Source organism: Mytilus californianus, unplaced genomic scaffold (assembly GCF_021869535.1).
Source record: "Mytilus californianus isolate M0D057914Y unplaced genomic scaffold, xbMytCali1.0.p SCAF_2, whole genome shotgun sequence".
NCBI classification, from domain to species: Eukaryota; Metazoa; Mollusca; class Bivalvia; order Mytilida; family Mytilidae; genus Mytilus; species Mytilus californianus.
The window spans coordinates 20,175,308-20,200,104 of NW_026262668.1; the positions used below are offsets into that span (position 1 = coordinate 20,175,308).

Consider the following 24,797-nt stretch of genomic DNA (forward strand, 5'->3'; position numbering starts at 1 on the left):
GAAACATGCATACCAAAAAAGATATTTGGCCACACAATGTATTGATTGATCAATGCTTGCTTTACGCCCACATCAAAATAGTCTCCAGATGTTGATGTGAGTAAAAAATACTTTTGTGAAAAGCTGTTGTTCATATATATATTTATATATATATATATATATCCGCTACAATAGATAATTCAGCTGATCTGTTATATTACATCTTCATGCCTTATATATCATGTACTGTGTTACGAATGCTAGATAAAAACTGACGAGGAAAGGTAACACCCGGCCACCGAAAGCTTGATTTTGTTGAGCCTAGGTGGTCAAGTGGTCTAGCGCGCCGGGCATAATGCAAGGCGATTTGGTGCCACAATATCTCAGTAGCATGAGTTTGAATCCCGGAGAGGGAAGAACAAAAATTTGCGGACAGATCTAACATTGTTGGGCTGTTATTTAGACAAATTATATATACAGAATGTGTTTTCAGCCCTGTATCACCATCACTGGTGATCCTGTGGATAAAATCTGTCGTAGAGTTGTCACTGGTTCAGTCGTATTTATATATATATACATCTCAACTAAACTTTATGTGTTATGTATCAACTACATGTTTTGTGTTAAATGGTAATTTCAAGGTAAAGTTCAATTAATGTAAGTCTTTTTCAGAGAAAACCTACGATTAGTTAAAGAACTTAGTGATAAAGCTGCTCAAGGTCGAGCGTGTGGTAACCTTGGTAACACACATTACTTGCTGGGTAACTTTAAATTAGCAATCCGTTACCACGAAGAAGTAAGTATGTTTTGTATTATTGTTTTTTATGCCACACCTAGGGGCATTATGTTTTTTGGTCTGTTTGTCCATTTGTTCGTTCGTCTGTCTAGCTTCAGGTTAAAGTTATTGGTCAAAGTAGTTTTTGATGAAGTTGAAGACCAATCAATTTGAAACTAAGTACAAATGTTCCCTATGATATGATCTTTCTAATTGTAATGCCAAATAAGAGTTTTGACTTCAATTTCATGGTTCACTGAACATAATAAATGATAGTGCTAGTGGGCATCCGTGTACTATGGACACATTCTTGTTAATATATACACAAACAAATAAACAAAAATGGTTTTGTGTACAACTTTGAATATTAGGTTCTGTTAACTGTAATAAAATGGGCACTCACTACATAGTTCCTTAAATTGATTTAAAAATAAGAAATGATTGAACAGATTTAAAATTTCTTGTATCTATACAGAACTACAGCAATGATATGTTTCACTGTTTTCTTCCTGTCAATTTTTAACTTTCAAACTGCAACTAATTGAACCAATTCAGTACCTGCCAAGCTATTTAATTGGGAATGAAGAATTCGCCAAAATAAAAATGGTGAAATTTTTAACCCCCCCCCCCCCCCAAAAAAAAATTACCTCTATACAACATAATCATAAATTGTGAATAAAGAGTGATGTGGGTTTTACATCAATGATACAGAAACCCAACAACAAATAAACAATTGACCTATAATGGTTTACTTTTACATATTGTGACTTGGATGGAGAGTTGTGTCATTGGCACTCATACCACATCTTCTTATATCTAATAAAAGATATTAGAGATTGAGTCAGTTAACTAAATTAATTTCATTTTTTAGCAAACTTTTTATATTTCAGAGATTGTCCATTGCTAAAGAGTTTGGAGACAAGTCTGCAGAGAGAAGGGCCTACAGTAATTTAGGAAATGCTCACATATTTCTCAATGAATTTGAGACTGCCTGTGATGATTATAGGTATAAGTAATGACATTAAACCAAGGGGGAGATTTGAGACTGCCTGTGATGATTATATTACTATCGAAATGAAAATGTTGAAAAACTGCATAGTGATGGTGCAACCATGGAAATTAAAACATCAAAATTTCTTTACATCATAGCCATATGAACTTGCTCAAAATTAATCATGAACATGTATAAACAATTAACAAATTTTGAATTCCATAATTCTATAAAAACCAGCTTGTTGTTGAAACAAATCTTGTGAAGATAGAATGTAAAAAGATTATTTGATGGGCTCTTCACGTTGAATAATTGTTTAATGAATGGCAACTTAACATCCAGCAGGTTAATTATCAATAACCAAATAGTATTAATTTACGGAAGTTTATTGTTTCCAATATCATGGAAGACACATAAATTCTTTAGCTTGTAAACAAAACACCAAATGAATAGGAACACAATATTAAGTTGTAAAGGGTTTCTTTACGTAGGTTTCATTGTACTTTTCATAAGTAGAAAAAAAAATCAATAAAAATGTATTTACCAGCACTACAAAAGTCTAAAAGTCTGAAAAGACCAGTTTTTGTCTTAATTTGCATGAACTTTTACTCGACATTCTCCAAAAGTATGACTTGTGTCTTAATTTTTCTTGACAAATTCTCATTTATATTAAATTTGTATGAAATTTACTCGACATATTCTCGACATTCTGAATATGGTCTTAAAATTTCTTGACAAATTCTTGACATTTGAATACTGTCTTGAAATTTCTCGACATTCTTATTTTTTCTCAGTATGGCTTGACATATTCTGAACATTTTGAATCGTGTCTTAAATTTACTTGACAGTTCTGAGTTTTACAAATCATGACCAATATTCATGATATAATTTTAATCTTTATTTCTCTTTATATGATATACTGTTGTTTCAAGTTACACTTCTTTACAACAAAAATAAAAGTTGGGCATGTAAAATAATTGAAAATTTGGGTATATAAATAGAATGTAGGACAGAAAGTCACAGGACAAAAAGTCACGGACAAAAAGTCACAGGACAAAAAGTCACAATTCAGTTTTGAGATTATTTTTCTTTGAACAAGAAAAAACTAATTTAAAAAGAAATATTTTGTTTTTTTTCTTAAATTATTATTTATAAAGCAACTTTGTAATTAAAATTTATGCAATAAATATTAATAATGATCAAATAATTGCTATGAAAACAAAATGTCAAAGAGGCTTGATCCTTAAATGGCTTCATGGTGCCAAGAAATATATCCTTTGCACGATTAAAATTTAATAAATTTTCATTTATCAAGGCTTATGAACAATTTCCTAAACTTAAAAATGAATATATGTAATAAAAAGAAAATATTTCAAGATCTTTCTCTTACATATTCAAACAATTGTCAACAAACTATTTGTGACTTTTTGTCCTGTGACTTTTTGTCCTATCAAATTTGTGACTTTATGTCCTGTGACTTTTTGTCCTGTGACTTTCTGTCCGTTTACCTATAAATATTTTTACAAATTCAAATATGGCTATGAAATCTAAAGTATAAAATAATTCAAATGTGGTTGTTTTGATATAAAACAATTTCAATGTGGGTTTTTAAATAATTACAAATTTTGATTCCTAAAGCTTATAAATTAGATGATTCAAACCAATCATACTGTAGACATATTTCATTCTACATGTACATTCATAATATTCAATGTTGATATGGTAAATAATTATTATACCAAAATGTGGTTTATATAAATAGCAAATTATGATGATATACAAATCATTCATTTAACAGAAGAAAAATTTGTGTAATGTCATCTGTTGGAATATATTAAGTATTACACATGGACAGGATGTTCCCCATACAATTAAGGTATTCCACACCCCAGAGTACACGCAACTGTCAAATAGAAGTTATTGCTTTACCTGTAATCAGCCATACAACTTATCAGTTGACCGACCATGCCACTACAATTTAAAAAGTTTGTTGATAGATGAAAATGAAAATCATCATTTTGATGAAAAAAAATTGAATTGAAATGGATTTTCTTCATCAAAATTATGAAGTTAATTATTTTAACATAAAAACAAATTGAATAATTCCCAAAGATTAAAAGAAAATTATTATCTACTCCAGGAATAATAAAAAAATGTATTTATAATGGGTCCCATCAATGATTTCTATAGAAATGGTTCTCAAACAGACATGCATAATAGACCTAAACATTTTTTTCTTTTCAGGAAGGAGTTTTTTTATTATTTATTAATATTTATTTTTGATAAAAAATTATAAAATTCAACACTCAAAATAAAAAATGTTTTTGGGTTGTTCTAAAAAATGAATAAGGGTTTTGAATCAAGATGGGAACAAATTCTTTGACCTAAACGAAAGCCCCCCCCCCCCCCCCTTTTTTTAACTACACAAACCCAAAAGATGAATTGTGGGGTCCAAAAGAGATACAAGACACCTATTTTAGTAAAGCAAATTTGACTGGCAGTTTTGCGAACGGCAAAAATCTAAATGCTGTTTGTCAATACCTTCTACTTACATTCCAAGTGAAAACAATTACTTAAATGTTTAATAAAAATAAATCAAAATTAAACTACATGGGGGATTATTCAGGGTATTACAACTTAGTTGCACCAAAAGGGTATCTTACTATATATACCAAATTAATCCTTGATTCTTCAAAGTTTAGTTTAGCCATAATAAAAAGGAGTATATAACAGCAATAGAATGTCATAAACAGTGCAGAATAAGTCTGTTCACATTTCAGGCGAAATTTATACTGTTGAGATAGTGTCAAGACATATTTAAGACTGTCAAGAATGTGTCGAGACATATTCAGACATTATTTAGAATGTCAAGAATATGTCGAGACATATTCAGACATTATTAAGAATGTCAAGAATATGTCAAGACAGATCGAGACAAATTTAAGACAGTCAAGAATTGGTCGAGACTAATCCAGACTCTTATCAGATGATACAGGAAGTGTCGAGAAATTTTAAGACAATGTTCATACTGTCAAGACACTTGTCAAGAAAAATCAAGAACCTTATTAGACAAATTCATACTATGTCAAGAATTTTTAAAAATTATTCAGACAAATTAAGAATGTCGAGTAAAAATTCATGCAAATTCAGACAAAAACTGGTCTTTTCAGACTTTTTGACTTTTGTAGTGCAGACTATCTTAATTATTTTAGCTGACCTGGTGACTCTTTTTGCAAATTTTATAAAGGTGGCATTTAAATAATTTAACACAATCTTGCTGACTTGCTTATCCTAATTTTTATTCTACTACAACTAGAAGCACCAAAGAAGTTTTGAACCTTTATCTCTCAGGGCTATTCCATTAAAAAGAATGTACCAGGGTCGGACGGCAATTATAAAAAATCCCGTTGGTTGTTGATGTGTTGAAGCGTGTATGGCCAGTGGCCCTTGGTGTTTAGAGAAACTAAGTATTGTTGGTTGTTGGTCTTCTTTGACAGTCATTTTTCGTGACTGTCGGTTTCAATGTGTTATTTTCCGTTTTTTACTATTATTTGTTTTTGCAAGGACTTATATAACCGATTATTTTTGTCTCCTGCTCTTATCGTGATATTTTGGAAAACATAACTGTTCCCGCGACTTACGCAGCGACAGGCGCAACGTTGTATTCTACCTATGGTACCAGTTCCGGAAGTGCAAGAGTTACTTCCCTTTAATGACAAGCACATGGCGAACGATGTCAAATTCTATTGAAAATAATATTCGGATGTTCAAATAAGCGGTGGTCCGAGGTCCGCGACCTTCCACTATTGCAATCGGACTTTCGTTTGGTTACTAGCTAGGCCCAACGGACCTTCGATTTGAAAGAAAATAAAAATTAACTTTGACGACCTTTTTAACCATCAGTATGGTCATTTTAAAGCCATATTACTATTGAGATCGTACACCCCTCTAGGGATTTTTCTAGCATTCCACAGGGTCCAAATACCAGATCCATTCCTATTGGCAATTGCAAATACCCTACGTTTTTCCCAATTTTCAATTTCATGAATTTGGGACCAAAACTTCAAAACGATCTCAAAATTTATTTTTATCTTTATTATTCATGACAGCGATGCTCAGTTTGTTCAACCGCTAGCTTTATACTGAAAATTGCCAACAAGTAATGTGTAAATACGAGTAAAATCATATCTGACTGACAAAAACAACATTGAAAAACAATGGATGCCATAAACCGGAAATGAAGACGATTACAATACCCGATCAGATTCCGGGGTCGGATAAGGGTAATTCCGGGTTTGCCGATCAAATACAATAGAAAAAATAATAATTCCAGGCAGGTGACAAAATACATCTATGATGATGAAATATAAACACTAGAATTGAAAACCAAAAGATATATGGAAAAGAAAGAAAAAGCATGAAATATTTTATACAGAAACTCAAAATTACTTTTAGTTCACAAATTTTCATGTCAAAATCCAATGAAATGTGACAGTAATTTTCTTTATCATTAATAAATGTTGATATTACATGTAGATGTTTTTATAGAGTATACATATATCTACAATTCCAAGAGGTCATTTCTTCTCAATTTTGAACGGCCAGTAAAAATCTGGAAGTTTCTTACTTTATTTTTACAGAGCTAATATAATAGTGCAACTAGATATGATACATTTAAACAGCTTTGAATTTGAACTATTACTTTAATTGTATACTCGGGTATGAATTGAACAATATAAAAAAAAAAGAGATACAAATAGCCCTTTATATCATAGTAATAACCAAACATTGTAGCTCCTTGACCCTGTCCACCCCCTCTAAATTGTCCAGCAACTATAATGTTTAAATAACAATTCCTTTGGTTGTGGTAAATTAGAATAAAATAAGTTAGATATATTCCAGTTGGTTCTTGTATTATTATGAAACGACTTCCTGTTGGTTGGTGTTAAGATACATGGTACATTCCTCTTGGTCGTGGGGGTACTTAAAAATTGCCTTCCGACCCTAGTACCTCCTTTTTAATGGAATAGCCCTCAGAAATTATTGGACTTGTTTAAACTAATATAAATATTTCAATATCTTTCAGGAAATCATTACAGATAGCCAAACAATTAGGAGACAAAGCTTTAGAAGCCCAAGCTTGTTACAGTTTAGGCAATACTTATACATTACTTAGAGACTATGAAAAAGCTATTGAATATCATTTAAGACATTTAGAGATAGCACGCGAGTTAGAGGATAGAGTAGGAGAAGGTCGTGCATGCTGGAGTCTAGGAAATGCACACAAGGCATTGGGGCACCATGAAGAGGCATTACCATATGCAAATAAACACTTACAGATATCAAGAGAGGTAAGAATTAAGTAGAAATTTATATAATATCTATCAAGGGGATAGAAAACCTGTCAGAAGTAGACACTCATAGATAAAAAGGAGGTAAGATTCTTGTCATAATTTGACACCGAGCTGACATATAAATGTGGAACCAAAAAAAAACATAGTCAAATTTAAACTGGGATCATTAACAGCTGTGTACAGACTTGCACATAATCATAGACCAGGAAAAAAGTTTTGTTTCCATTCAAGTAGAAACCACAAAATAAAATCTAAAAAAAATAATTGGATTGTTTTAATTTCAGAAAGAGAGAAATCTTTAAAATATGCAAAAACAATGTTTTTAGTGATTTGGATTTGTTCATTTCTGAACAACTACAAATTCACAAATTATTTTTATGCATTTGTTAGATTATTGACAAATGGTAATAAAATACAAAATTAATTAATATTTGTTCTGGTAATTGACATATTAATTTTGATATTTAATTTAAAATATGAGTTTTGATACAATTAATGTCACATTAATAGTGCAACAAAAGATAATCACAACAAATTTGTGAATTAAAGGTTATGTATGATGTTATGATTGTAGATAGGAGATGAAACTGGACAGTTAACTGCAGAAATGAATTTAGTTGATTTACAAAAAGCTTTAGGTATCACAGATTTACAAGATATGTGAGTGTTTACCTTACTGAAAGGATTCAGTTTAAAGCTATTTTTCAATTTTTACAATCCACCATTGATTTTGTCTGTGTTGAGGCAAGGGTCATACCCTCTCGCCTCATATCATAAATATTTAAATATATTTAAAGCAATTAAATGATTCCTACCCACTTACCATATATATAAATAATATATTCCTACCCACTATATGATATATAAATTATTTTTAGTTGCAACATAATACCTTTCTAGGACTAAATGCAATTGATTGACCTTTCCTTCACTTGAGTGATGTCTAGAAATGAAAGAAAGACACATGTTTTAGTCCTTAAATAGTGCCATTTAGTTTTTAAATCTTGATTATGTCTATTTACTTTAACACAATTTCCATAAATAAATGAATTAAAGTAAAACAGCAATAACTTGCCTGTCATGAAGCTGGTTAATATGTTTGCCATGATTTATACCTGTATTGGAAATTAAGGAAGAGAGAATTAACCTAATGATTTTTTTTTTCAGCAAACTACAAACCAAAGATGAAACAGATTTACCACTGTGTGAGTATCTATTGTTAAACATTATGTATGATTTAGGATAAATATACAGATTCCAAAATCTTCTAGAAAGTTGGTCTGTTTCTGGCAAGAACAAATTTATTTTATTTCATTCTAGACTCTTATCGAAGTTAAAATACTTATTTGCTATGTAGAAACATAAAAAGTAAAAATATGTATTTTTGTGCTACTTCAATGCTAAAAAACTATTTGACCCAAAGTTTGCAAACTGGTAGAATTATTTGATTTTTTATCACCATTACTTGACCATACTATAGCCTTAGTTTTATTTGACAATTTTAACGGAGATATGGGACTTGGATCATTTTTGTGGCCCCTTTTGAAAGCAGAAAAATATAGGCCCTGAAAAGTTGTACCATAAGTAGAAGACATAAAGCTACATGCTTACTATGAAATGACCTTAACTTGTGATAAACATCAGTGTTATACATATATTTACAGCAAGAAGGCCATTTAGACGTCACAGTATGGAAAATATGGAGTTGATGAAATTGACTCCAGACAAGAAGGTGGGATTTAGATTTTTTTTCTTTATTTTCATATTTGTAGATGTACATTTCTTCAGAACTCGTCTATGAGTGGTTTAAATTTAATGATATGGAATTGCGTTTAATAACAAAAATCATGCTGATTCTAGAAAGCTTTTACTTTAATAGGTGTAATTAAACGGGCACACTATTTTAAGTACTTGTAATTTCAAAAACAACTGTAACAAATTTAACTGTCCATGTAATCATTTACTTAATAAAACTTACAAACATATGAAATCTGCAAGATCTGTGATCTTTTGAAATATTTGTCTGACATGAGACAAAGGGGGTAATCTGGTTTGTTATTGTTTGTTGAAGATTCCTCAGGAAAATTAAAGGGGCACTAGCTACGAGATATATAAAAAAATCTAAAAGTATGATTTTGTTTTGTTCAATCATTAATGAAAGTGAAATAGTGAAATAGTAATTCGCTTTTAGCAGCCAGTATTGTTAAATTTTGTCAAATTAAGCTAAGAAACATTGATAATGAATTATTCACTTGCAAGTGAATAATTCGACCTCATTGAATCCGTATTCATGTGAACTTCAATTTAACCCCTTAGCTATAGATGGATAACACATGAATTGTGTGTGTTTGGTTATTTAAAGGAAAAGAATGTCAACATTGAAAGTGAAACAAAGGTAAATCATTTGATTGACTCATTCGATCCACAAAAAATCATTCTTATACAGGTAAAAACCAATGATTAACATATATTTTTAATCTATGATATGAAATTAAACAGACCTAGAAAAATCCAATTGCATGTGGATGCTTTCTATTTATATCTATATTTATGTTTATATTGCTTATCTGACCATCGGAGGTCTTCAGAGGTCAACTTGATAGTTAATTAGATGGCATCAAGACTAAAATACACACGAAACGAAGCTACATATTATCTAGCCCATGCCTTGTAAATTGTTTATTTTAGACTTTTTATAATTTGGATAAATGTTTAACATGGTTATAAATCAAATATGAGATTTTGAGTCAAATCGTTGAACATGAATTTGACAGCTAGTGCCCCTTTAAGATTTAAGAATATATTGAATTTATCAAAAAATATCTTGGTCCAGATTTTCAACTAGGCCAACATTAATTGGAATATTCTTAGGTTTACGTTTTTTTACATTTTGTTTTCAGAGCAAAAAAGTGAGTATTTTGCCAGTATACTTTTATAAATGTCAAGTACATTTTCTTTATGTAGATTTGTATATGGCTTAGATATATTCTGGTCTGGAAATCTGATTAATATTACCTTCTCATAAGTTACAATGTCTTTTGAAGCCTTTCTTTTGATAGATACTTATGTTCAACAATAAATTTTTTGTTTTCATCATTAGCACTTAAAGGCATTGTAAATTATTGTGAAGGTTTAGATTTTGACCTGAAAATAGCATTTGATGTCCAAAACAAAAATTGCTTTTGCAGTAAAAATACAAAACATATCGTACTTCAAAATTAGAATCAAAATATATACCAAATTATATTTTAGACGTCTCCCATGATGACAGTTTTGATATATGAAATCTTGACAGCTTAACTTTATTTTATGGAAAGATAACCAACTCCTAATCATGAGTTACATCCTACTAAATTTATTCAATAACATATACTAACTTCATTTTCTATTTTAGGCTGAGTTAATGAATGGTGGAGCGAGACCAAAAGTCCCTAAATTTCAGAAGGCTGCAAGTGTAGCCACTGAGTCAGATTTGTCACTTAACAACAGAAATAAAGAGAAACTTCAGTCAATACAACAAGTAAGGCTTCCCAGTTATCTGACAAAAATAGCCCATGTCTGATATTTACTATCTGACAAAAATAGCCCATGTCTGATATTTACTATCTGACAAAAATAGCCCATGTCTGATATTTACCATCTGACAAAAATAGCCCATGTCTGATATTTACCTTCTGACAAAAATAGCCCATGTCTGATATTTACTATCTGACAAAAATAGCCCATGTCCTTTATTTACTATCTGACAAAAATAGCCCATGTCTGATATTTACCATCTGACAAAAATAGCCCATGTCTGATATTTACCATCTGACAAAAATAGCCCATGTCTGATATTTACCATCTGACAAAAATAGCCCATGTCTTATATTTACCATCTGACAAAAATAGCCTATGTATCTTATTTACCATCCGACAAAAATAGCCCATGTCTTATATTTACCATCTGACAAAAATAGCCCATGTCTGATATATTTACCATCTGACAAAAATAGCCCATGTCTTATATTTACCATCTGACAAAAATAGCAAATGTCTTTTATTTACCATCTGACAAAAATAGCACAAGTCTTTTATTTACCATCTGACAAAAATAGCCCATGTCTGATATATTTACCATCTGCCCATGTATGATATTTACAGCCAACAAACAATGATAGCCATGATATAGCTACGGGCACTGAAAGTAGCAATAAACACCAACAAACAAACCAATATATATTTTTGTTGAACATCAAGGAAATTTTTAGTGGAACTTAGAATTTTGTAATTCTCAACAAAAGCATGTTCATTTGATACTCTGAAGTAAAGCATTATTCATTGGATATTAAGTTTAAGAATAGGCTTTCTGTAGAAAACTTTGATACAAATACTTTCCAAGGGAAATGATGATGTTGAATTTGATGTACAGTCACTTTGACTTTCTCTACATGTTGCCCATTTTTTTACAACAATTTGAGGGATCTTTAGGAGGCCTGTTGTAAGGCAAAATTTAGGCCCTTACTAATAGTACCCTTTTTTCCAGTAGAAACTAAATTCCGAAGTCACCACCTTTCCAGATCTTAACTATTGACTTTATTATAAATGAGTTCAAGATTTGAGTATGCATGAAATATTTGCCGCTAGACAGTTAGCAAGCAAAATTCAAATAATCAATCTACAAAAAATGGATATGAGATCAATGCTTAGATAATGTTACATTAGCTTTTTATCCATTACTACCACGGCCAATGAAAAGGACCATCTGAGGTGGTAAATTATTTTAATGAGTTTTCATTTGCTTCAGGTATCTTTTGATGATGAAAGTTTCTTTGATTTGTTGTCAAAATTCCAAAGCAGAAGGCTCGATGACCAACGATGTTCAATCCAAGTAGAACCTGTTACTCCGAGAACTGGTATAGATAATAGTAAACGTGTAACAGGTATTGTCTTATTAGTACTAATATTGATATTATAGACCAATAGTAACAGGTATTGTCTTATTAGTACTAATATTAATATTACAGACCAATAGTAACAGGTATTGTCTTATTAGTACTAATATTAATATTACAGACCAATAGTAACAGGTATTGTCTTATTAGTACTAATATTAATATTATAGACGAATAGTAACAGGTATTGTCTTATTAGTACTAATATTAATATTACAGACCAATAGTAACAGGTATTGTCTTATTAGTACTAATATTAATATTACAGACCAATAGTAACAGGTATTGTCTTATTAGTACTAATATTAATATTATAGACCAATAGTAACGGATAATATATACTGTGGATTCATTATTATTCATTGGATACCAATTTTCCTGGATTTCGTAGTTACCCAAGAACCACGAATTCAAATATCCAACACATAACAAATCTTCTATAGGAATGTATGCAGACTTTGGCAAAACCACGAAATAAAATATCCACGAAAATGCAAGTTTTCCTCAATCCACGAAAATTGGTACCCACTAAAATAAATGAATCCACAGTAGTAGGTTTTTGTTTGTTTTAAAAAACAGATCTATATACAAAACTTAAAATACATCTTAAGATAAGATTCTTGGACACATCTTGAATGTAAAGTGCATTTGCAGATAGAAGAAAATTACAGTTTTTTTCTGTAAAAATCTATTATTTTGTGATTTATAGAATAAATAAAGGCAACAGTAGCATACCACTGTTCAATAGTCGTAATTCGATTAAGCAAAAACAAATCTGGGTAAATAAAGTCTTTCACACAGTTTAATTGAATTTACCTATTTTCCACTTTTGCAACATAGTGTTTGTTTTATACAATAAATCTTCATCATCATGTTTAGAAGTAAATAATTATAATTCCATACTACTTGCGTTCATTTTAAACTACTAAAGGGGGGACAAATAGGGTTGTTAGCCACTTATTTATATTTTTGTTAAAAATATCCAATTCATTTATCATTTACATGACAGTATTCGTCCAATGACATTATATTAATCTTACAGGAATGATTTTGTACCAGTAGAAAACAACTTAAACATTCTGTAAATTCAGAAATTATTGCCATTTTTTTATTGATGTGAGAAATGTAACAATGTCAGGTTCACAATAATAAAAACTCCCATTCATAATTTCAGTAGTGATCTTCCTTCATAAATCTTTGCAATCACATTAATTAGATCTTTCATTTTTACCAGTAATCAGTGATTCACAATGATAAATGCATGCATTACTTTCTGAATTTACAGCAGTGTATAGTTGAAAATACAAAATGATTTTGATTTTTTTTTAGAATACAATTTTGTTTCACGTGTCTAGATAATGACTATTGTAATCATTACTCCTTGACATTCAAATGATTATTTTTTTTTTTATATTTCTTGAATAGAAATGTTAGAACTGATAAGAAAACTAAAAGGTAAAAATAGCTGTTACATTTAGATGTCACTCAAATTCAGTGCATTATTTACTAGTAATTGATGTAAAACCACGCATCCTTAACACTTGAACTCGTGTTCACATTAAATGTAGAAGTATGTCCTGAAATCAACTTCACAGTAGTTTCACATTGATATTTCACAGCATTTATTGAGATGCTAATTTTAGCAAGGTACTGTCCAATGACCAAATAGTGATAAAGGCACCTAGCCACATATACACAATTTAAACAGCAGCCTATCAGCTGTGGTCAGTTTGACCCTTGCTTTGGGCATTTTAATTGATTTGTGTATGCCCTAGTTATGTTATCAGGTGTCACACCACCTATTCAGATCCCCATATATTCAATCATTTTTTTTTCAATTTTCACAGCTCTCTAAATACTTTTACTTAATAACTTCATAAGAAACATGTACATATCCTGAATTGTATACCTCTCTGTGCAAATTTTCAATCAATGTTGAAAGTCTTGTAGCGAGACATGACGTTATGGAAGTAACCTATTTCTAAAAATAGCACTCTAGTTTTCCGAAAATCTTAATAAGCATACTATGTACCACATCTACACTAAAATTGTAATGTAAATTCATGCACAAGTAATTTTTGGGTCAAACTATATTTCTATTTCAGCAAAAGTTTCATCATTCATATAAATTCATTGACTAATTTAAGTAAACACCAGGCACCAGAGGCATCAAGTGTTTCCCTTCACTGTCCATCTGTCCTGTTTTCTCGTTTCTGCACGCTAAGTTAAGTTTTCCTCATCAAAATTTTATGAAACTCATACACAATGCTGAGAACCACAACACACAGACAGAGTTTGAATTTAGGCGGTAGGTTGTTAATTGTACCAGAGTTATGCCCCTTTAAAATTTGGAAAATTGCTAATTTTTCAGTTTCCGCACCCTAACCAATTTTCATAAGTTTGTCTCAACCAAATTTTATGAAACTCATGCAGAATGCTTAGAACCACAGTACACAGAGTTTAAATTTGGGCAGTGAGTTATTTAGAGGTATGCTCCTTTTTATACGACCGCAAAAAAATTTTGTGGTCGTATATTGGTATGACGTTGGCGTCGTCGTCGTCGTCCGAAGACACATTGGTTTTCGCACTCTAACTTAAGTTTAAGTGAATGGATCTTTTTGAAATTTTACCATAAGGTTGAATACCACAAAAGGAAGGTTGGGATTGATTTTGGGGGTTATGGTACCAACAGTTAAGGAATTAGGGGCCAAAAAGGGGCCAAAAATAAGCATTTTCTAGTTTCCAGACAATAACTGTGGAACGGTGTATGGATCTCTCTGAAATTATACTACAAGTTTCCATACCACAAAGGGATGGTTAGGATTTGCTTTGGGGGGTTATGGCTCAAACCGTTTAGGAATTAGGGGCAAAAAAGGGGGAAAAACAAGGTTGTCCTGGTTAATGGACAAATACTTTAGTACAAAACATAATTTAAAGCAGTGTAAGGGAGATAAATCATCTTATCTCCCTTACACTGCTTTTAAATTATGTATAAAGTAATGGTTAATGAACAATAAAGATAATTTAAAACAGTGTAAGGGAGGTAATCCAAATACAACGTTTTGGTTACTTCCCTTACACTGCTTTTGAATTATGTTTAAAGAAATGCATATTTATAAAGGAAGACCAGTAAAAATATCTGCAAATGTTGCATCATTTTTTTTTACAAAAAAATCCATATGAAAGATTTGACACTATATTTTTAATTCTATTATAAAATAGATTAAGTTAGCACTATGGTAAATTTAAATGGGTAATTATGGTTGCCAACTCCATTGGAAATTTGAATTGAGATTATCACCATATCTTGAGGGAAAGAATTTTTTTGGGGAAAAAAGGGGGGGGGATAAAAAGAAATTGTGGGGGGTCAATTTTTTCTCATTTCAGATTTCAGAAATTAAAAAGAATTATTCTTCAAATATTTTTTTTTTTTCAAATTTCAAATATTGAAAAATTTCAAGAAATAATCTTTAATTGCACAGTATGGCGCATTAGATTTGTTAAATCTTTGATCACATTTATTTATTTGTTATGCCGAATCTAACAGTGTATTTAGATTTTTAATTTTGGGTCCAGTTTTCAAAATAGTCTACATTAAGGTCCAAAGGGTCCAAAATCAAACTTTGTTTGATTTTAGCAAAAATTGAATATATGAGGTTCTTTGATATGCTGAATCTAAACATGTATTTAGATTTTTGATTTTTGGCCCAGTTTTCAAGTTGGTCCAAATTGGGGTCCAAAATTAAACTTTGTTTGATTTCAACAAAAATTGAATATATGGGGTTCTTTGATATGCTGAATCTAACCATGTATTTAGATTTTTTATTTGTGGACCCCGTTATCAAATTGGTTCATATTGAGGTCAAAAGGGTCCAAAATTAAACTTTGTTTGATTTCATCTAAAATTGAATTATTGGGGCTCTTTGATATTCCAAATCTAACCGTGTATTTAGATTTTTAATTTTGGGTCCTGTTTTTTAAATTGGTCTACATTAAGGTCCAAAGGGTCCAAAATTAAACTTAGTTTGATTTTAACAAAAATTGAATTCTTGGGGTTCTTTGATATGCTGAATCTAAACATGTGTTTAAATATTTGATTATGGGCCCAGTTTTCAAGTTGGTCCAAGATAGGGTCCAGTATTTAAACTTTGTTTGATTTCAACAAAAATTGAATATATGGGGTTCTTTGATATGCTGAATCTAAACATGTATTTAGATTTTTGATTATGGGCCCAGTTTTCAAGTTGGTCCAAATTGGGGTCCAAAATTAAACTTTGTTTGATTTCAACAAAAATTGAATATATTAGGTTCTTTGATATGCTGAATCTAACCATGTATTTAGATTTTTTATTTGTAGGCCCCGCTATCAAATTGGTTCATATTGAGGTCAAAAGGGTCCAAAATTAAACTTTGTTTGATTTCATCAAAAATTGAATTATTGGGGTTCTTTGATATGCCAAATCTAACCATGTTTTTAGATGTTTAATTTGGGTCCCGTTTTTATACGCCCGTTTACGGGACGTATTATGGTATACTGTTGTACGTCCGTCTGTCCGTCCGTCCGTCCGTCTGTCCGTCGTCAACATGTCGGACATTAACTCAAAAACGCTTTAACCAATTTGCTTAAAACTTTGGTGAATTGTTTATATCTATTGACATGAGCTCCCTTTCGTTTTTTATAAATTTTAGATTTTACGTGTTATGGGGTTTTATTCATTAAAAAATGGGGGATTTTCCAGTTTTCCGACAATAACTCGAGAATGCTTTCACCAACTTGCAAGAAATTTTGGTTAATTGTTTATATCTATTGACATGAGCTCCCTTTGGATTTTTATAAATTTTAGATTTTACGTTTCCGAGTTATGGGGTTTTATTTATAAAAAAAAGGGGGATTTTCCAGTTTTGGGACAATAACTCAAAAATGCTTTCAGCAGTTCTCATGAAACTTTGATGAAACGTTGATATCTATTGATGTAAGCTCCCTTTAGAATTTTATAAATTTTAGATTTTACATTTCTGAATTATGGGGTTTATTCATTAAAAAAGGGGGGATTTTCCAGTTTTCAGACAAAAACTCAAAAATGCTTTCAGCAATTCGTATGAAACTTTGGTGAACTGTTTATATCTATTGATGTAAGCTCCCTTTAGAATTTTATAAATTTTATTTGTTTATAGTCTGACAACAGATTTACTAAGTATTGCGCAACAGCACAGTGTATTGCACAACAGCAAGAAATCTTTAATTGAATATAAATTCAATTCATCTAACCAACTTCAAGTTCTTTGACTACATTTATTCAGAAACCTATGATAGATGTATGTCAAATATTTAATTACAATCCAAATTCAAACCTGTATCAAGCTTGAATATTGTGTCCATTTTTGCCCCAACTGTTCAGGGTTAGACCTCTGCGGGCGTATCCAGCTGCGCTCAGCGAAGCAGTTTATTTAAATTGGTCTTCATTGAGGTCCAAAGGGTCCAAAATTAAACTTAGTTTGATTTTAACAAAAATTGAATTCTTTGGGTTCTTTGATATGCTGAATCTAAACATGTGTTTAGATTTTTGATTATGGGCCCAGTTTTCAAGTTGGTCCAAGTTGGGGTCCAAAATTAAACTTTTTTTGATTTCAACAAAAATTGAATATATGGGGTTCTTTGATATGCTGAATCTTACCATGAATTTAGATTTTTTATTTGTGGGCCCCGCTATCAAATTGGTTCATATTGAGGTCAAAAGGGTCCAAAATTAAACTTTGTTTGATTTCATCAAAAATTGAATTATTGGGGTTCTTTGATATTCCAAATCTAACCGTGTATTTAGATTTTTAATTTTAAGTCCCGTTTTTTAAATTGGTCTACATTAAAGTCTAAAGGGTCCAAAATTAAACTTAGTTTGTTTTAGCAAAAATTGAATTCTTGGGGTTCTTTGATATGCTGGATTTAAACATGTGTTTAGATTTTTGATTATGGGCCCAGTTTTCAAGTTTGTCCAAGTTGGGGTCCAAAATTAAACTTTGTTTGATTTTAACAAAAATTGAATATATGGGGTTCTTTGATATGCTGAATCTAACCATGTATTTTGATTTTGGACATTGGACCATAATAGGTAAATTAAAAAAATTCAAGTTCTTAGACCACATTCTTTCTGTGTCAGAAACCTATGCTGTTTCAAATATTTAATAACAATCCAAATTCAGAGCTGTATCAAGCTTGAATGTTGTGTCCATACTTGCCCCAACTGTTCAGGGTTCGACCTCTGCGGTCGTATCAAGCTGTGCCCCAGCGAAGCATTTTATTAACTTGAAAAATTGCAAAGCTTGAGCAGGGGCATTTATGTCCTCAATCACATACTTCTTTTATTTTGTCAGAGTAGGACTGCTTTTACATACATTTGCTCTCAAAGTCATGTGATGAATTGGTGGAATGACACTTTCTTAGTGTTGATGAATAAAATATTAGAATACACCTAAGATACTATAATAGACCTTATCGATATTTGAGAATCTGCGACACTTGACCCAAGAATCTTTGACACTTGAACTATTAACCTCGTACAACAATCAATTTTCCTTTGTGGTGTCAGACGTTTTCTATTGTGACATCAAAATTTAAAGGGAACCTTTGTGATGACCAGTAATGGCCGACAATTAGTGATAAGGTGTATTGTAAAAAAATATTTTTTTATTAAAACAAAATAGAAATAAAATCTAAAATTTAGTAATAAAACAACTATTTTATAAAACTGTAAATTACAGGATAGAAACTTTTCCTAATAAAAAAATGAATTACTTTTAAAATGTAATTCTTAAATTAATATTTGATAAGAATGAACAATACAGGATAGAAAGCTTTCCAGACTGAAAAATGAAGTTACTTCTTAGAAAATGGTTTATAGATAGATTTTTGTAAACCTTTTTTATTTACTATGTTTATAGTGTCCTCACCTGGTGCTCAAGAGTTTTTAGATATGGTAGCTGGTATCCAGAGTTCTCGAATGGATGATCAGCGAGCAGATTTACGATTCCCAGGATTAAATTCTCAGGATGTGATTGATCAAATTCTACAACAGAAAGAAGAAAATGTCCCAGATGATAACTTCTTTGAAATGTTAATGCGATGTCAGGTAAATTTAAGTCATTAATTAAGAATTCAAAATAAAACGGCACCTTTTGGAATTGTTAATGTGATATCAGGTAAATTTAAGTCATAAATTAAGAATAAAAAGATCTTTTGGAAATGTAAATGTGATGTCTGATAAATTATAGTCATAAATTAAGAATTTAAAACAGATTGTAACCTTTCAGAAATGTTAATGCAATTTCAGGTAAATTGTAGTCACAAAATAAGAATTCAGATTAAAAGGAACCTTTCAGAAATGTTAATGCAATATGAGGTAAATTTAAGTTTTTAAATTAAGAATTAAAAAAAAGAAACTTGAAAAAATGTTAATGTTATGTCAGATACATGTATAGCCACAAAGTTAGGAATTTAAAATGTTCCTCTCACAAATGTTAATGTGATGCTCAGTGATGGACTGGACTACCATACAAAACGTGGAAAGTGTAAAACACTTACTTCCAAACAAAGTATTATTATGATATATGATTGATAATTAAGTATTTGTAAACCTCTATTTTTGCTTGTATTTATTTATACATGAGGGCTTCAGGGATGATAAGTTTTGTATCTGACTGTGTTTATCCTCTTTCAATAATGAACGTATTATTCCATTTTGTTATATGAATATAAAAATTCTCTTTTCTAATTGGCTAAACATGTAGGTAATCTCTTTGATAAAAGGATATATTAACTCGAACAGCTAACATGTACCTATAAATAGGTTTTTCCCTTGGCAATGTCAATAATGTAGGCTCATTACTTCATGCACATTCTCATTTTTATTTTAATTAACCTTATTAAACATTTCAACTTCTAAAAGGTTTAGCAACTGTCAAAGCAGATAATATTTTTAGTATAAAAGGAGCAGTTAATATTTTGAGGAAATACTAGAAATTGGAGATTGAAAAAAAAGTAATGTAATAAAACAATTGTTGACTTTTGATGTCAGTTATACTAGATTTATCAATCCCATTTATAAGACATTCACCCTCGGCCATTGGCCTTTATGGAAATGATATCTCTGGGTTTGATAAATCATTGTATCAACCTCATCAAAAGTCAATAATTGTATAATAATATATAACAACATTACAATTGTCCTGCCTGAAAACATTTTAATATAAAAAAATTTACTTAATACGGTTACACTTTTGTTTCTTGCTGGTTATGATATATTATGCACTAACATGTTTCTTTACAGGGAACCAGAATGGAGGATCAGAGAAGCTCAATCCCTGTTTCAAGGCCAGCTCCTACAGTACCAGATGAAGACTTTTTCAGTTTAATACAGAAAGTACAATCCAGTAGATTAGACGAACAAAGGACTCAAGCACCAAAACAACCACCCGATCCAGGGAAGAAAAATAGGAAAAAATAATTTATTTTTACATAATTTGTTATCATCTTTTCATTTGTTTTTTGTTGATTTCATCTTTGAAAATGTATCATTGTATCAAGGGCCTTTGATATACTTCCGGGTTCCCTTAAAAGTAAACGAAGGTCATATCAAGTGCTAAGAACATGTATCATTGTATCAAGGGCCTTCATATACTTCTGGGTCCTCCTAAAGTAAATGAAGACCATATCAAGTGCTAGGAACATGTATCATTGTATCAAGGGCCTTCATATACTTCTGGGTCCTCTAAAAAAGTAAACGAAGGCCATATCAAGTGCTAGGAACATGTATCATTGTATCAAGGGCCTTCATATACTTCTGGGTCCTTTAAAAGTATATGAATGTTGTATGAAGTGCTAGGAACATGTATCATTGTATTATGGGCCTTCAAATACTTCTGGGTCCTCGTAAAGTAGATGAAGGTCGTATCAGGTGCTAGCATTTAATTAGGTCTCACAAAAAGTGATTCGTTGAAAATTCTTATAATCCGAATTGATTAAGTTATTTTGGTGGTTATTCCAGATTTTATCACTTTATATTACACAAAGAACTGTGTACTCAAGAGAAAGAAATGATAAAAATCTTACAGTATGTATTTATTTATAGATCATTTGATATAGTTACAAATTTGACCTGAAACTGACTTTTTGTTATTTTGTCATTAGTAAGTGCTGTACATTTAAGTATATGGTGAACTGAATTTTATTTCATTTCACTTATATCTGCTATCTTTTCCAGTGTTCATATATCAATGGAGATTATACAACTACTAAATGTTGGTTTGTGTATTTTTTAATTGGTCGCCTAATTTCGTTGATTGAGGAACTTTTTTATTTTCGTGGATACTTTATATTTCATTGTTTTAACAAATTCTGCACATATGTCTAAAGGTAATTAATATTTTAGTTGTAATTTAACATTTTAATTTGCAATTCACCTATAAACAAAAAATGAAAAATAAAAATAGTACCCTACGAATGATAATGATTCCTCAGTGTAACATAGTCTAGGTAATTTAGTTAATTTTTTTAACCTGGCATGACTTGTCTAATTAAATGCTAGCAGTAATGTTATGATTCTACAACGATGATGGTCATATGGGAGGAAACCTATCAATTCCATTTTCTGTGTTTTAGATTGTTAGTGCTATCTGCTTCAGGGTATGTAAAAGTTCTGTCTCATTAAGTAATATACAATGCTTGTATTTTTTGCAAGTGCTTCAAGAAGAAAAAAAAACATTTTACAAACTAGTGAAGTGTGGTACTGGTAACTTTTGAAGATAATTTTTGAAGTTTTTCATTTTATTGTTGATTGTATAGTGTAGGCATTAAGTGTACATTTGGTTTGTAGAATAAGTCATAAGGTTGAGTCACTTTACACAGGCTTTTATGAGGGGCCTGATGGGTTATTTTCGTTCTTCGTGATCGGTGCATTTTCGCTATCGTGATCCGTTTTTCTACAGATTTTTTTTTTTATATTTTCGTGATCCGTGATCATGGAAATTTATTTTCTGTGAATCGTGATTGACAAAAAAATCAACTCGTGAATCGTGATGAGACCCCCCCATCAGGCCCCTCTATTATGATAAGGTAAAAAAACAATATCCAATCAAGAAAATTATTTGCTGCTTTTGCTTTTAAGAGTGAGTTGTGGTTATTGGGACATATATATAAAAGATTTTTTTGGGGTTATCAGATGTTTATGACGCAGTTAACATTGAAAAAATATTTTTTAAACAATCATAATTTTTGGAATCCTGAAATTATACTGGAACCAATTTAATAATAAAAGCTCCAGCTGGAACCAGTTTATATCATTTATGGCGATAGTTGGAAATCTAAGTTTGTATTAATTATTTAATATTTGTGTACACTGAATATACCACATCAGAACTTTCACCGATAGTCTTTAATGGCTTGGAGAACTTTCAGTCTTTAATGGCATGGAGAACTTTCACTGATAGTCTTTAATGGCATGGAGAACTTTCACTGATAGTCTTTAATGGCATGAAGAACTTTCACTGATAGTCTTTCATGGCATGGAGAACTTTCAGTCTTTAATGGCATGAAGAACTTTCACTGATAGTCTTTAATGGCATGAAGAACTTTCTCTGATAGTCTTTAATGGCATTGATACCTTTGGAAAAAATATTGGACATTGTTGGTCTTTTATTTAACTATGACACAATATATTTCTCCACAAATAAAAATTCTACAAATAAGGATTGAATCTCAAAAATATATATGTTTGTAACAGGGATTTTTTTATTCAATAAAATCTATTTCTATTTTTTATGTTTTAATAAGAAAGTGATTGAAAAGTAGTTATACAAATCTCTGCAACTCTCAACATGGAGATTTATAGTTGTATTGCTAAATCACAAGATACAGAAATGAAAAACATCAGCTTATTTATTTAGGAAACTTCTGTAGAATGCACTGTAAACAACAAAATCAATCAATAATTCACCTGTTGTAACACATTTGACTTTTATAAATATTTTCATACATTTTGAAATCTCCAAAGAAAATGTATTCCTGTGATTTTAGCCATAGAAAACTTTTCATCATATACTATTTAATTGTGTTTCAAGTACATTATGATTATCTGTGTTCTTCATTGGTAATAGGTCAAATATGAAGTCACATTTTGTGACGATCTCTGGTTTTCCTATTATGTTTCTTGATCTTGTTATGGATCTTGATGACATCATATAGAACACAATTTTTACAGATCAGCAGAAAAAATGTCAAAGTTAAATTATTAAATTTCATTCATGAATCGGATTTCTTTATTTTGTGTTTCATATATATCCTTCGACAGTTTAATATCAAAATTTAAATCACATGGCCAGTTTAGTGTTTTAAATTTTGAAAATTTAAGTACCTCAGGCGCCTGAGGTGGATGAATATAAGTATTTAAAATGCTAACCCAGCCAACTGTCTTAAATGTAAGAACATCAGGTGGATTTATCAAGATAGTTGTAAAATATTGATAAGTTATTGTCATTCAGTAGCACAGTCACATTAAAATTGCATGGAAAATTATGGTTGGATGTTTTATGTTGACCTGTTTTTTTTTTTATAAAATTGATTTTCACAGTTTGTATATTTTCACATGTATTAATTGTTAAATCAGTCACAAAATGTTATTTTTAGTTTTCATGGAAACACATATACAAAACTAGTTAAAAATAGGATTTTGGTTCATACTGTTCAGAATGTTGACAATCATTGTACATTTAGCAATAATTTTTTAAATGTTTGTTAAAACAGAGCTGATCTTTGACATTAAATATTAAATGGAGGAATAAAATCACACACTAATGACAATACTTCAGTTATGACAGGCACAATAATAAAATATCTGCTGCATGGTTTTTTTTCTGTACATATGAAAACATATAATAATGTAAATGCATGATGAAGATGTAAAAAATTAAATGTCTCTTCACTCAATAGGTAAAATTTAGGGATCAAATCAAATTACTTAATAAAAAAGATTTTCAAGAAGTGGTGAATCTCAACTCTTATTAAATACCCTTAGAACATTGTAATAATTATATACTTAAGTTATTCCTCTCTAAAACTATAGAAATACTTAAATGTCAATTTTGCTGACTGATTGGCTTAACTGTTGGGTAATATACCCCAGTCTGACCACTCAGTATTATCCATGAAAATTATCATTGTGGTGAAAAAGAAGAAAACCTCAGGAATTATAATGTAAGGGCTGTTTCATTAAAACACATGGTACCCATTGAAGATACTATGGAAATGGGGTAGAAACATAGAGGAGGCAATTTTATATTTTCACTTATATTTTTACTTTACAAAAGTAACTGATACCCACCCATAAATGAAATTTCTAAGTGCCTTTCCTGGGTCCCATGTATTTTTTTATGGAACAGCCCTAAGGCCTCTTGATCTTTTTTGTAATATTATACACTCTCACCTTTGAGTTTTGAAATGTTGGTTTGACTCTGTTATATATTTTATGTGTAAACATGTAATGATTGAAGACTAGAAAATAATAATAATTTATTGTTATCAACATTCCAGGAAAGGAGTTATACTTAATCAGACTTTGTGTTCAGTACTTTACTTGAATTAATCATGTAAAACAATCTGTCAGTCAAAAGGACATCATGTCATGTGCAATATTCACAGTAGAAATTTTTATGAATTGTAAATATATATTTCCTGCTGTTTTGTGCTGAGTAAATAGGAAAATTAGAAATTTTAGTGT

General features: G+C 30.6%; 1 protein-coding gene across 2 annotated transcripts in view; it reads left to right on the forward strand.

Annotated features, from left to right (window-relative positions):
* Positions 1 to 20,795, forward strand: part of LOC127729439 (G-protein-signaling modulator 2-like) — a 94,074-nt gene extending 73,279 nt beyond the window's left edge. For both annotated transcript variants that reach the window (XM_052237270.1, XM_052237269.1), the window contains 10 exons: positions 652 to 775; positions 1,645 to 1,760; positions 6,832 to 7,096; positions 7,674 to 7,759; positions 8,267 to 8,304; positions 8,764 to 8,831; positions 10,494 to 10,619; positions 11,886 to 12,021; positions 18,970 to 19,157; positions 20,355 to 20,795. In XM_052237270.1, coding sequence (XP_052093230.1) covers positions 652 to 775; positions 1,645 to 1,760; positions 6,832 to 7,096; positions 7,674 to 7,759; positions 8,267 to 8,304; positions 8,764 to 8,831; positions 10,494 to 10,619; positions 11,886 to 12,021; positions 18,970 to 19,157; positions 20,355 to 20,531 — 1,324 coding nt within the window. In that variant the 3' untranslated portion in view covers positions 20,532 to 20,795. The remainder of the gene's footprint in view (positions 1 to 651; positions 776 to 1,644; positions 1,761 to 6,831; positions 7,097 to 7,673; positions 7,760 to 8,266; positions 8,305 to 8,763; positions 8,832 to 10,493; positions 10,620 to 11,885; positions 12,022 to 18,969; positions 19,158 to 20,354) is intronic.
* Positions 20,796 to 24,797: the final 4,002 nt, after the last annotated feature.